At 37.1% G+C, this 15770-nt stretch overlaps 1 protein-coding gene and 1 pseudogene across 1 annotated transcript; both read right to left on the bottom strand.

Annotated features, from left to right (window-relative positions):
• LOC109062242 overlaps window positions 1-15770 on the bottom strand; it is a 995865-nt pseudogene that overhangs the window by 285476 nt on the left and 694619 nt on the right.
• Window positions 8317-13283, bottom strand: LOC109106570. The gene is made up of 6 exons (XM_042748990.1): window positions 13200-13283; window positions 12244-12555; window positions 11142-11462; window positions 9835-10134; window positions 9092-9405; window positions 8317-8352 (listed from the first exon to the last, which is right to left on the bottom strand). The coding sequence occupies exons 1-5, from the start codon at window positions 13255-13257 to the stop codon at window positions 9296-9298; spliced, it is 1101 nt and encodes a 366-aa protein (XP_042604924.1). The 5' UTR covers window positions 13258-13283; the 3' UTR covers window positions 8317-8352; window positions 9092-9295.

Here is a 15770-nt window from a genome sequence, read left to right as displayed (position 1 = left end):
GGAGAGGTCCTCTGTGATGTGCACACCCAGGAGGTGGAGTCTTCTATGCAGTGGAGCTGTTTTGTTCCTCAAAGCGAGCGAAGAAGGCGTTCAGCTCATTCAGCAGAGAGATGTTGCTGTCACAGGTCCGCGGTGGGGGGCTTGTAGTCCGTAATGGTCTGTACAGGCTCCGAGTGTCTCTGCTGTCACTGAATCGATGGGCTATCCTCCTGGAGTACTGTCTCTTAGCCTGTCTGATGCCACGGGACAGGTTGGCCCTAGCTGTCCTCAGGCCCCCCTCATCTCCAGCTCTGAAGGCAGCGTTCCACGTCTTAAGGAGTCTGTAGACCTCCCCTGTCATCCACGGCTTCTGATTGGCCTGGACAGTGATGGTCTTTGTGATTGTTCCATCATCATTTCACTTGGTGATGTAGGCAGTGACAGTCTCTGAGTACTCTTGGAGGTCTGTAATCTCTTGGAGCGTAGTAATCAGATGTAGTCCAGTTTATTGTCCAAAGAGCATACGTTAGCCAGTAATATGGTGGGGATAGATGGCTTGTGTGGGTAAGCCGTTAGCCCTAGCCTGGATACCTCCGCGCTTACCCCTATTCTGCTTCCTCTCACGCCGCTTGTGGCACCTCCACTGTGGGCGAGATGCAGCAGTGGGGATCAGTGATGGTGTAGGCCTCCGGAGCCGACCAAGATCTCGCAGCTGTTCCACGTGCACGAAGTTTAACTCTAAAAATGCGGTTCTGCCGACATCCAGCAGAAACTCACGACTGTATGCGCGCTTAAAGACAGGTAGACGCGATGAATACGTACAAAAATACTGTGACTTACAAGACAAAAAACACGAAAACACCGTTTATGACAGGACAGAGAGAAGCCGCTGCATGTGGATGCGCCGCCATCTTGAGGTAGCTATAGCTTCCATCAGTTATGGGTATCAGTTAGGGGGGAAGTCATGGCCTAGTGGTTAGAGAGTTTGACTCCTAACCCTAAGGTTTCGGGTTCGAGTCTCGAGCGAGTAATACCACAACTGAGGTGCCCTTGAGCAAGGTACCGAATCCCTCAACTGCTCCCCGGGTGCCTCAGCATGAATGGCTGCCCACTGCTCCGGGTGTGTGTTCACAGTGTGTGTGCACTTCGGATGGGTAAAATGCAGAGCACGAATTCTGAGTATGTGTCACCATACTTGGCTGTATGTCCTGTCACTTTCACTTTTTTATGATCATTGCAGTCAGCCACAAACATGAGGTGACATGCGGGAATGGCGCATTACGTGTACTTAGTCTGTCTACGATCTTCACTGTAAAACAATTTTTTTTTTTATAATTATGTATATATGTTTCATGTTAACATGTTTATTTACGTATATGTTAATATATAAATATAAAACGAAAGTTGTTTTTTTTTTTGAGCAGCTGGGATGGTGTGCGAGTGGTAGTTGGTGCAGTTGGGGGAATGTTTAGTTTGGATTTGTCGCAAGCGCAGATGGGGGAATGTCTGGTGCCCCTCTCATCTGTCTCTGACTCAGCACCAGCCAGCGAATGCAGATCTGAATTTAGCAGCTGATGATATGACTCGCTGAACATTCTCATGCCAGTGTGATTGTATCAAATATAGAAAATATTTGACAACCTCATGCGCTTCCTGCTGCTGCTGCTCTATGTAATCAGAGTGTAAATTTGTAGATTTTCTATAGCAAAACTAAAACCAAATCGTCCTGGTTCGATTTACCAGTTTACCATCTGATCTCACTCAGTGACTCATACAGACGGGACGAAACCATGCAGTGAAAGGCAGAAAAAAAAGACATAATTTTGACATAATTCAAATGGAATTTGACTTTCCGACAGCCAACAGTTATTTTCACTCTAAGAGTGTGGGCTCAGATCAAAGAAGTGGTCAGCATTCTGAAGCCCTTTGCTGATGCCACTGATCTCACATGGAGAGAAAGTTGTAACCATAAGTACTGTGATTCTCTGTGTTCTCTCCCCTCAACCATCACTTAGAAATCCAAAAAGAAGGAAAGGCATCCCTGTCAATGTAAAATGTCTCAGCCAGAGACCAAGGAATCCTGCCATCCTCTGATCCTGCTAATGTCAAAGCAGGGGTTCTTGATCCAGTATTTGGGGTTATGTGGATAGAATACGATGTATTAGTTGATGACAACTCAGGATCAGTTGACCATAAAAGTAAAAATTAAGTGATAGACTAATTTTAGAACACAAGACCCCATACTTGTAAATATTAATTTATTTATGATTTTTTAATATTATTATTTTACACAGAAATTGGTAGTGCTGCACAATAAATCACTAAAAGATTGCAATCTTGCTTTAAACACCCCAGTAATCTTATTTCTAAATGACAATGTTTTATCATAGCAAACATTCAGTTCTGTGTTGGCACTGCTGCTGGCCCACAGAGAATGCAGTTATCATGTACAGTATACATAAGGAATAGAAATACAGAAAAATATATATATGCCGCCACAACAGATTTCGAGTCTGTTCTGTTATGAATATTATTAAATATTTTAATTTGAATTTTGGATTGAATAAATGCTGTTATTTGAGTAGTTTATCATTAACATAAGTGCGGCTAATGGTAATATAATGAGCATTAGAAGTTTCTTTATTAACTATCTGAGTATTACTTTGGATGTTATTTGAGTTTATTTATTTTGTTATTAAAGTTTGCTATTTTTGTGGTGAACAATTCATCCGTGCAAGTCAATCCACAAAAAAAATATTGTTTGCCTTCATAATCTTTAATACAAATCCGAGAATGCTCCTCCCCTCTAAAATGACGGACCTTCTGTGATGACGTCAGTCTGACCTAAGGCATAAGCCTAAGCACGCCCCTCCAACTATCAGTGCCCCATGAGCGTTGACAGCGCGTTCTGAATGAAATGCCTACTTTACTACATCCAATCAGTTCGAGTTAGAAAAACAAACAAACCACGTCCTCTGCTTTCCTCTTTCAATTCCTTTCTCTCGAAAGTAGATCAAAATACAGAAGTAAAATTGGTTGCAAACTTCAAAAAAAAAAAAAAAAAAATGGGAGGACATGATGATATTTACTGTTTTTACACACCAGAGGCTTTTAAAAGAATTGTTAATCTAAAATATGTGTGCTAGAGTATGTACAAATGGTTAACATTGTTTGTGTCGTATCAGTCAGAAAAGCAGTTCTGGGTTTTTTTTGGTTTTTTTTAAGTGGTTATTCTTGGCTTTAAAATTCAAAAGTCCATTTAATTTAAATATGTACCACAGTTTGGATTAAATGAAAGTATAGTAAATTTTTTAAATTAGCATGTTTTTGTGTTTTGCTTTGGTACCAAAATTGGTACCGAGAACTGTGGATTTTCACTGCTATTGGTACTGAATGCTTTTGGTACCGTGACAACACTATTTATATGGATATTTTTCTTTGTGAAAACGCATTGATTCCAGTTATCTACAGGAAGCCTTTGTTCACCCCCCGGAGCCGTGTGAGACACTTTTTTTTTTTTAATGGATGGGTGCTTTTTATTTAACTGCTTTTGGACTGATGCATGCAACACCTGCTAAGTGCCATTAAACAGCTTGAAATATCAAAGACAATTTTTAATATAACTCTGACTGGATTCGTCTGAAAGAAGAAAGTCATATACACTTAGGATGTCTAGAAGGTGCTTGAGGGTGCGTTTATTGGCTAATTTTCATTTTTGGGTGAACTAACCCTTTAACCACCAAGTCTCGAGTCACAGTTCAGACAAATCAAGCAAGTCAAGTCAAGGGTTCACACTTAGCAAGTCAAGTCGAGTCCTGATAAGTTTCAAGTCAAGTTGGGGGCAGCTGTGGCCTAATGGTTAGAGAGTTTAAGATCGCAGGTTCGAGTCTCAGTACCGGCAGGAGTTGTAGGTGGGGGGAGTGAATGAACAGCGCTCTCTTCCACCCGTCAATAACCATGGGGGAAGTGCACCTGAGCAAGGCACTGAACTGCTCCCCAGGGGTTGGTAAAAATAGCTGCCCATGGCTCTGGATGTGGGCTAATTTTAATTGTTGGGTGAACTAACCCTTTAAGTCTTGATATTTGCTTGGACTTGACCGTGTGTGACTGGTCCCCACCTCTGGTAATTAAACTCAAATTCATTAAATAATATGACATTCATGATTATTTTATAGCTGACATATATTTTTTTAGAAAACAGAAATGACACTGCAGTCAGGAATCTTTAAGTCAGAGATGGAAGAAAGGAAAGAGAGAATAGGAAAGGAAGTTCTATAAAGAAAAGTCAGGTTAACCCTAACCCTAACCCTAACCCTAAAGCAGGTGTGAAGTGCAATTTGTGGGGCGAAGAAAGGATGAGAGGAAAAAAATATATAGGCAGAATATAAAGAAAATGTTTACCATTTAAAATGTTCCTCTTATTAATTTATTTTTAGCCTATTCGTTGTTGCTTTTGTTATAGTCACATCTTTAACATATTGTAGAGTTAATTTTTTTTATCAATATTCTGATTTCTGAATATTCTGATATAACGATTTAATCAAATTTAATGTCAACACAACATGTTCTTTCAATTATTTTGAATTTAACACATGAATTGAGATGTGAATTTACACATGATCTATTTTACTTATAACCGGCAGGTTACATATAGCCTATGTGTTAATAAATCATGAGAAATAAACAAATAAATGTCCTACCTTGCAAAAGAAATGCAGAAACTGCAAACAAACCAACGAGAAGCATTTGTGTCCCCATGTTTCTTCTCAAACGTGCTTCAGTAGGCAACTTTCAATGAATGGAGCAGCTTTTCTGGACTTCAGAGTTGTGACGTATCTGGAGGTGTGTGTCGCTCTCAGACACCATGCAGTCTCAGCCTCAGACGGACGCCCACTGACCGCTGGCTGAACGTTTGATGAAGCATATTATTTATGACACACAGAAGTGGAAACACTCTGGCAGTTTCTCAAACGGAAGGCTGCATCCGGAGGTCGTATTTGTAGGATGCACGCGTCATAAAGAATATATATTTTTAGAATATTAACAGTTACTTTTGCCCATTATTTTTAGTTAAAAGTGTCTGGAGGACGTGTTTTAGAAGCTGAATTTCCTTAAGAATGATGTAGGCTATTATACACAACAATTATGCGCGAGAAGCCGCTAAAGACCTGAGACGAAGCGCAGCATTCAAGACGTCAGGGAGCGCATTTAAATTGAAATACAACGGAAAAGTACAGCGGTGGAATGAAAAATGCGTTCTGGGTGATTAGCCTATTAAAAGCTACTTAGCAAATACAGATGGCAACGTATTGAATAAAACAATCGCATAGCCACCAAAGTAAAAAATCTGACATCCAGGAACTGAAATGTGAACAATGTGAGTTTTAAACACAAATAAAGACAAGTGACACCACCACAAGCACCAGAAATACTTCATTGCGTCTGCTATACAATGAAGCTCATTGCGACCGATTCCCTGACATTCACTGGCTTTGAGAGTCCCGTTCTATGGTCCAGATAATGGTTCTTTGTGGAACCATGAAATCCAAAGAAATTTTTTTTTAATAAACCATCATATTTCATAATTAAAATCTATTTTCACACTCATCTTGTGTGAATGGGCGCAATAGTTCGAGTGAGGGGGACAGGATTTTTATGGAAACAGCCTTCTGGTTTTTGACATCAAATCCACAAGAGGAGACAAGAAACAATCATTATTGAGACATATTTTGGAGTTTGTAAAGATGAAAAAAAAAAAAAAGGATTTAAATTCAAATACACTTATCAACAATAGATTTTATGTGCAAATGGATTTATAAAAATATATCTTGGATTTTATAAGCAAGAAATATACCACATTGTTTGAGAAAAGAAATAAAATGAGGCACAAATATACAATTTGTGATGTAGTTGTGATGTATAGGGAAAGAGCCCGTTTGCTGCAACTTCCATTTTCATTTTTGGTAGCCTACTTTGTTTTCCAGGAAATGATGAATTCTTCTCCTGGACACATGGGAAAATTGAAAGTAGCCTACTTTTCACGTACTTTATGTGATATTCCATTTATTTCATATTGTACTTTGTTTAATTATATTAGTCTATTATCATCAAAGACTCTTGTAAATGTTTTATGGGTCATTCAGTAATATTTTAAAGTTTTAAAAAAATGGTGGTTCACCAAGTTAATTGATAGGGTTTTTTTTCTATGCCCATTATAATCAATAAAAATGTCAAATTTTATTATTTTTAACATAAAATAATGTCTTATATCAATCTTAAACCAAGCATTTTGTCTTGTCCCTGATGCACTTTACTGAGTTAGAACATTATCAACAAAATATGGATAGCGTCTATGATTTTTGGCAATAATGTAAGCATTTATTTGTGTTCCTTATTGTGAAAAAGATTTAAAAAAAGTCAAGATCTCAGAGCCTCCTAAAATTGGCAAACAGTCTTTGGAAATGGACGGATGTCCATCTCCTCTCTCTGAGAGCAGGGGCGGAGCCACGAAAGTATATACTCTTCAACAGTATATAGATATGTGGCGCACGTTCTATATCACTTCATCATAAATAACCCGCACAAGAAATATGAGCATACCTAGTTCTGTCGTCAGTCATGAAATCTCCAAAAAGGCGATTAAAGCTGCAAACTGCATGTATACGCAGCACACAAGAACGTCGCTCAAATGCATGTACTAAAATATATTCTGCAATTCGAGATCACATAAGGCACAAACTGATATGTATTTTTTATCTGTAATTTGATGCACAAATAAATGTGAGCACATGCACTTATACTAAAAAATGTTCTAGTCAGTGTCGTTGAGGAAGGTCGAAGCCAAGAATCATCGCTCCATGCCGAATTGGCTGTCATATCCTCTGGTGGGCGGACAGGTTTTCTTGATGACAGGTGTTGTCTTTAATTTCATTACACCTCAATTTCAATTTGCTGTTCATATTTTATAGACTTCATAGACTATTTTTTTTTTCACTTTGTTTTTTGAATCTGTCCACTGAAACAACTACTTTAGATTCGCTCAATGATTAATTTCAACATAACACCAGTCTCATTGTAAGTGTTCACAGTGTTTTATTCACATTATAATAAGCAATGAGTCCTTATTATAAAAATGTGTATAAAATTGGGTTCTTTACTCAAAGCTTTTTTAAACTTCTACAGCCATCTGTGTGTTTTTTCTTTTTCAACTGTATCTGGTCAGATTCAATCTACTCTAAAGATCTGTAGTATGAACATTAGTATGAACATTTCACAAAGTTTTACTTATTTATTTATTTATTATATTGTAACAATACACCAACTGATAAGCATGTTCACTGGAGGACAGAAATTATTATTTTTTAAGATCAAAGGCTAATTTAAGTGCTTAGGCATGAATACACATTCAGATACGATTCACTTCTACATTCACATCCAATTCACTTTACATCTTTTGGATAACATTTAAGTTAATTTAATACAGTAGAAAAAAAGGTGCAACATTCACAATTTAAAAGTAAAATAATAAAAATCTTAACTTGAGAGAACTAGATGAGAAGTTGGTTAGTTTCAACAACACAAGTGTCGGATGCGTTGATGGTCAAAGATGTTTCTGAATCGTCTCACACAGTCTGATGAATTTCTACACATGATGAGAAGGTCATGTGATCTGACCTCAAAGCTGAACATGAATATTAACCTGATTTGGTGTTACTTATTACATAAGTGATGGTTAGAGAAATACTGCTGTGGAAAAAATATATATTATAAAAGCCATATATGATCTTTCTGACTACTACTAAGCTTTCAGAGTCAAACTGCTAATAGAGGTAATACAATGGGTTTTATCATTACATTTCCCTGTTCATCTAAAATCAAAGGACGCGGTTCATTTCTAACTTTCTTTGGACGGATTCTAAAGGCTCATTAAAAAGGCAGAAATATGTTGCATTGTTGTAGCTGGAGATATATTGTTGTTAGTGTTGCTCATTCACTAGATTCAGATTATCTCCATTAAGCAGAAATATTGATGTTAGTGTTGCTCATTCACTACCATTTCCTGTGGAATCAGTCAGAAAATACAGAGACAATGACTAATTAAAAAGAGAAGATGAACTGAACTGATCTGCATGTACTCGTATATGAGATGTCAAAACTAAGATGCAACATACAAAATCATTCAACACATTTGATAGGTTAAATTTATGCAAACTGTTCATTTACATTCATTTACACTGTGTTTGAAATATGAATAAATCAACAGAATGAAGCCACAACGCACTCATCAGATCATGATATTGTTTTAAAGTTAAAGATATTCATCACAAAAAAACAGAATCTTACCGTTCGTCTCCTCCTCTGATACCATCGCCACTTCGTTTGTCACAGCAGCACACAGAAACCGAGAAACACAAACATGTTGCCATTAGATCAAGTCTTTCTCGATAACTATCACAAAATAGTTATTTCTGTTGTTCAAATAAAGAACAAAGAATCAAATTACTCACAAAAAAACATACAACAAAACAACATTAGGCTATAAATTAAATTATTTAATTAAAATATACATTGATTCCTATTAGAGAAGCTGATAATCTCCAAAATATGACCCCATTCACTTCTGTGGTCATTTCTCACTTTTTATTATTATCATCACACTCATTATGATTATTAAGCAAAACAACACTGCCCTAAATGCTGAATCTTTTGCACAAAAATATACATTTTGTTGCAATACCGCATATTCTTGCACTATATCACACATCCACATGTATAATTCATGTTTAGTTTAAGTAATTATATTGCATTAATTAATTAATTACACAAAGCAATGGTGACCTCAGCATAGAAATATACATAATTTTACATTGCTTAAAAATATAGTTATTTTAAAACATTTTTTTATCATCATGTATGTCCTGATCTTTATTTTCTTATTCAGGCATGTTTTCTTCAATAACTTTAAGTAGCACTGTGCTATATGGATATATTTACATACTGTGATAAAAATGAAATATCAAAATCTCCAATGCTAGACATTTTATTTTATTGCTATGGTATATACTGTCAGATATATATGAAGCATGATAATACACAGACTGTAGGGACTCACCTCTGGCAAAAACATCAAAACTCTTGTTTTTGGACTTTCCAGCGCTTCTGTTGATCTTCATTTTATAGAGTCCAGTGTGTTCTGTTCTGAAGTTTGTGATGGTCAGTGATCCAGTCTGCTGGTCCAGCTTCAGTCTGCCTCTGAATCTCCCCTCAAGAACATCATCAAATGTAGCCATCTCTCCGGTCCCTTCTTTGATTTCAGCTATGAGATTTTTATCTCCAAACATCCACCGTATCTGATCGCTTTTCTGTATTTTTTAGAGTCACTGTGTAGTGTAACATCATCTCCCTTCTTCACTGGCACATACTCCACTATATGTCAGAGCAGCACATAGAAACAGAGAAATGAGGAGACTATAACGATGAGTTTGCAAAGCTTCTAACTGTTATAAGGTAGGGGGCGCTATTATGCATCTTCTGAAATAGTACAGCATCTCTGGATACAAAAACAAGCAATGATTTGTTTTTGCTGTTGTTTAAAAGCAGAGGCTCTTTTCTTTTTTTTTGATGTAGGCTAATGTATATTCAGATATTCATACTACAAAATATTCTGGATAATTTTGTATAAGTGTTCAAAAATGCTCCTGCTTATTGCCAACTTTAGGAAGAAAAAAATCTAATTTACAATAACACACGATTATATGCACATTTACATTTAGAATTCAGTTTAGTGTAAATCTGTGTTCATTTCAGTGATCACCGTTCTTACACTAATGTGCATTTTAAAAGACAGTTACTTACCAAGCATAGCAACCTTGAATTTCTTGTATGAAGTTGTTCCACGGCTGATGATCTGTGCTTTATAGGCTCCAGTGTGTTCAGTTGTGATGTTACTGATGGTCAGAGATCCAGACTCCTCCAGCTTCAGTCTGTCTCTGAATCTCTCATCAGCAACATCATGTGTCTCTCTGTTCTCTCCTTTGATTTGAGCTATGAGAGTCTCTTCAGCTCCAAACATCCACAGAATCTGATCATCCTTCTGTTTTTCAGAATCAATCTCTAGAGTGACATTCTTACCCTCCTCCACTGATATCATCCTCTCTTCGTTTATGACAACACAACACCAGAAACAGAGAAATACAATGTTGCCGTTAGATCAAGTGTGTGCATCCGAGCAGCATAGTTAGTTTGTTACTATATAAAGATCATTTAGATGTTGTTTTATCGGTCTTCTCTCACAAGAAACTTCATATTACTTTTCTTAACTTCAGTTTGATGACTCAGAGACAAAACCATAAATCAAAGTGAGCTTTATGAAGAGTGATGATCTAAATAAAAGCTGACTGAAAAACTCATGAAAGTGAATCAGCAACAGAATAGTCCTTATATAGCTCAATGGGAGTTTTTCAGACTTGAATCATAGATTTCTAAAGAAATGATCTGAAGAACAAACTCTGAAAGGGACGGTTCACCCAAAAATGAAATTTTGCAATTAATTTACTAATTTACCCTCAAGCCATCCAAGATGCAGGTGACGTTTTTCTTCAGTAGAACATTTTTAACAGAAACTGTGGTCCTTGGTGATTCAAGTCAATGCATGCAAAAATATACAGGCAAAACAAAATTAATACCAGTGGCTCCTGACCATAGATTGAGGTCTTATGAAGTGAAAAACAACAGGTCTATGCAAGAAACTTAAAACCTGTCCACAATAGTATTTAAAGGTCACAAGACAAGACAAAGATGTTTGTAATTTTAATAACATTTTACTCGATTTTTTACCTGATGATGTAAGTATGATTGAAAAAAAAAAATTATGACTTTTGAACGCAGTCAGGTCTGTAGATTAGAGGCTGTAGATAAAAGGTAATAATATTGTAAATAATGTTCAGTTTCTTGCTCAGACAGATTGTTTCACATATGTTTTTTTTTTTTTGACTCTCAGAGAGATAGTAGCTGTTGTCATGCATACGGTTTTAGCAAAAATAAAAAATATATCTCTTTAATATTCTGCTGAAGAAAACATCTCGAGTGGCCTGAGGGTGAGAAAATACACAACAAAGTTTCATTTTTGGGGGAACTATCCCATTTATTATTATACTACTCACCACTGATAGAAACCATAAATAGTGTGTGTTCAACCCCTCTGCATTCTTTGATCTGGCGTTCGTAGAATCCAAAGTGTTCAGGGCTGGTGTTCTTGATGGTCAGAGATCCAGTCAGAGGATCCAGCTTCAGTCTGTTTCTGAATCTCCCATCAGCCTTACCCTCATATGTAAAGATCTCTCCGGTCTCTCCACTGATTTCAGCTATGGGAGCCTTCAAAATGCTGATACCCCCAAACAGCCACTTTATCTGCTTATCTTTGTTTAATTCAGTACCAGAATTTAGAGTGACATCATCTCCCTCCATCACTGATATAGTCCTATCTTCATTTGTGCCAACAGCACATAGAAAGAGACAGATACAAAAGCAAAGTTAGATCAAGTGCATGTGAACATCTGTGAACAAAAATGATTTTACCTGACTTTCACATGTTTCTGATATGATTAGTCGATTCATGTTAGCTGGTCATTTTGTGTCAGGATCAAAAAACAGTGACATTTGTTTTAATGTGAAAAGTTAATTTTTTGGCTAATTAAGCTTTTTAGCAATTGTTTAAAATGCATCTGATCACTCTACACAATAATCTAGAAACAATGTGAATGAACACCACAACAGCCGAAGCAGCAAACTTCGCAAAACACAAAATTTGTCCCTGTCAAAATTTTTGGTCACGACTGTATCCCCTGGTTTCACAGACGAGGCTTAAGCCTAGTCTTAGACTAAAGTGTAAATCTGAGCTGTTTCAACTGAAGAAACCTGCACTGACTGATCTTGAAATATATCAGTGCCTTTGTTTTGTCTCAAGATGCACACGAGTAATGTTTTTTTCTAAGTCATGTTAATAAAAATTACTTAAATGTCTTAATTGAACTATGGCTTAATCCTGGCTTAGTCTAAGCCCTGTCTGTGAAACCGGGCCTGCTTAATCCTGGCTTAGTACCACCAACAGACACAATGAAGACTGATATTGAAATACTAAGAAACTCTGAATGGAGTTTGAACATTTAGCCTTCCAAGTAGAATTACCTGCAGAAAAAAAAAACTATATATATATATGAAGAAGAACCGTGATCATTATTACACTAAAAGACAGGAGATGCTCACCATTGACCATAACATTGAATCTTTTGTAAAAGGTCCATCTTCTTCTGCGGCAGCGCTTGAACTGGAGTATATAGTCTCCAGCGTGTCCAGTTTCAATGTTTCTGATGGTCAGGGATCCAGTCTCATCCAGCATCAGTCTGTCTCTGAATCTGCCATCAGCAGCATCAAATGTCTCTCTGGTCCCGTCTCTGATTTCAGCGATACGAGCATCTAGACCTTCACACGTCCACAGGATCTCACATATTTCCTCCATATCAACATCAGTGTGAAGTGTGACATCATCTCCCTTCTTCACTATCACAGTCTTCTCATCTGTCAACGCACACAAATCATCAATGACTTGAGAAGACTTTGATATAGTAAATTAGTCATATATTAAATTTTTTATGACAGATGACACTTATTTAAAAAAGCTTAGGTAAGATGATTTTAAAATTTGAACAGCCTTCTGTCTCTGCCATCTTGACTTCTTTGCTTGCTTTCATCACTTCATCGCTGCCATTTAATAAACTGAACAGCCAATCAGAGGGATTTCTCTCACCGATAGCCCAACCCAGAATCAACATGCTGTCACTTTCAACCATCAACTTGATGTGCCACGGCCCTAAGAGGTCATAGTACTACAAAAACTAAGTTTCAGAACTTGAAACTTCCTCGTTAGTCCAAAAACAGCTTTTATTAAAAGCAAGCCGATAAAATGAGTCGTTTCGGATTTTGTCTCAGTATGATGTAATAGTGTGACAAAAGACCGCCTCTCCAGAAGATAATCAACACCTACTTCTATGTCATTGCCTCTTTAGTCCTGCCCACATGCATGCATTTATTGCGCTAATTCAATCACAGACAGAATTTGTAAAACTGTAGAACTACAGATGGTGCAAAATCATATTATACATTTACACTCTGGTAACCACAATAAATTATTTTTCTCATGCTGTATTAATTGTAATACTTACCTATTCTTTTTTGTAGTTCAGAGGTCTTGCGGCGATAGTAAAAAACAACTATTACCATCACCAGCAAACACAACAAATATTCCTGCTACACAGCTCCTGCAGACACACCTGAACAAACATCAGCACTATATAATCTGAGTGAAGATCTCATATGACCTATAACTAACATTATAAACATCAGCACTATATAATCTAAGTGAAGATCTCATACTGTAATGATAAAGACAGACGGTCATCATGAATGTGTCTGATCTATAACAATAACTATTATAAGTTTTGTCCTCTGAAAGTTACAGTATGATGCCATTGTACACTGAAGTTTGTTATTTAACAGGAAGGTTTGAGTCTTTCCCTTCACAGACTCACATACTGCTGTGAGCCATCACTTCAGCAGTACTGAGTTACTCACCACTGACCGTAACAATGAATCTCTTGTTTATCATCTGTTTGCTGCTGCTGACCGTCACTCTATAAAGTCCTGAGTCTGCGTTTTTCATATTCTTGATGGTCAGAGATCCAGTCTGATCATTCAGCTGTAGTCTGTCTCTGAATATCCCATCATTGGCATATAAGATCTCATTTCCATCGGTTCTAGCAATGGTGGAGCCTTCACCTCCAAACCTCCACTCTATCAGATTAAATCCCTGTGTTTCGTTGAGATCAGGGTTTAGAGTGACAGAATCTCCCTCCTTCACTGATAACGTCTTTCCTTCATCATCTTCAGTACCAAACACACCTGAGGAACAAACAGAAAGTCTCTTAGAGATGAACTGATATAACACTGCTTGTAATGTCTAATAAACACAGTTTGACTTACTGAGGTGTAAATTAAGAAAATAAAGAGGTCAGTATATTTATTAGTAGAGCATGCATTCATTTAGCAGACTATATACTATATAACTATACTACATACTTCTTAAAGAGGCAATAACATGAGACATGCTGTGATGCAATGTTAGGAATAAACAGAGATCGCAAACTTACCGCACATTATCAAAAAGACAGAAGTATCCTGATAGTCATATTGTTGTAGATTCCTACAAAATCAGATTTCCATGGATATTATTAATGCTCGTTTGTGAGCCACACCCAACCGACTGAAAGCGACGACCTGTTAACAAAATCCACAAAAGAACAACGGAGACATTTGAACCGCTGAAATGACTAAATAATTGATATGATGGTTTATATGCTGCTAAAGACGGAGAGGTCCGTTTACGTTTTACGTTTCCAGAATCTGAAATAGCAAAGCGCGAACGACTTCAGTGGCGGAGACTTTAGGTGCGTTCCATTCGACAGTAATGTACAGTAAGTGCACTTCGAAGTGGACTTCACAGGTATACTCCGCGAGACTCCGATCCGAAGGGAGCGAGCGCGTTCAGGGCTCTACGAACAGGAAGGGAATAACTTACATCACATCAGAGGAGGCGGAGAGTGATCGAATATCAACACAGTAACAGTTTATATAAGTGTTCTAAAATCCCAATGTACTGTATGTCTATAGTGTATGTTTTAGTATGAATGTGTGCCGCTAGTTTCCGCTATTCCGCTACTTTCACTTTCAACCAACCGCTTCGTCCTTTCTTCAGCTGTAAATGTGTGTGATTAGATGTAAGTTTATTTAACTATTCCTGATTTCACTAAGAAGACCAAGCCACAAACTATCCTCACTGCTGAAATAACGATACAAACCTGCTACAATGCTGCAAATACCATTACAATCATTACAAACCATCAACTTTTAACCACTGAAAAAATGGTATATATTTTGGGACATGTTCCATTAGGATTAAGTGATTTTAACACCCAGTACAATTCCCATTATAACCAATAAAACCACTAAAAATTCTGTGATGTTTCTATTGTTTTTATTTTATTTTTTCAGCAGGGCTAAAACGGCTGTTGCCGGCAATCTGCATTGGAACATAAACATTTTAGAAACACTCTGCATTTATTTGCACACAAATGTATTCCCACACATCTTTTTTCATCTTGTTTTGGAGGTTATCTCAACTCCAAATGTAACTTTTTTTTTAATTATATCCTTGTTTTCAGTAACCATTTGGGCAAGAAGCTGACCAAAATTATACATACCGGTGACAGAAACAGTGAAGCTATTAATGCTGGTGGTACTGTAGCAGTTTCTGCTGGATTTGATCTGTAATTTACAATCTAAAATGTATAAAGAGTCTGTGGTTCTGGTGTTTGTGATGGTCAGAGATCCAGTCTGATGATCCAGCTCCAGTCTGTCCCTGAATCTCTCTTTACACTGAACATCACAGATTTGAGTCTTATCTCCAGTGATTTCAGCGATGAGAAAGTCATTAAAATACCACGTCATCACTTTTATTTTTACTTCAGGGGTGTCTAAAGTGACAGATTCTCCCTCCTTCAATGACTTTCTCTTGATTTCAGCAGTGGGAACACTAAACAATGAGCAACAGCTAACTGTTCTTAGAACTGTTCGGCCCGACGGTGGAAAAGCAGCTTACGTTTCTTAGCAAAAGATTTTTCTCAGTCCTGTTATCAAAAACACTAAACAATGAGCAACAGCTAACTGTTCTTAGAACT

This window comes from Cyprinus carpio, chromosome B22 (assembly GCF_018340385.1).
Source record: "Cyprinus carpio isolate SPL01 chromosome B22, ASM1834038v1, whole genome shotgun sequence".
NCBI lineage: Eukaryota > Metazoa > Chordata > Actinopteri > Cypriniformes > Cyprinidae > Cyprinus > Cyprinus carpio.
Note: the sequence above shows the minus strand (reverse complement) of the source record. Positions and strands in the feature narration are given on the sequence as shown.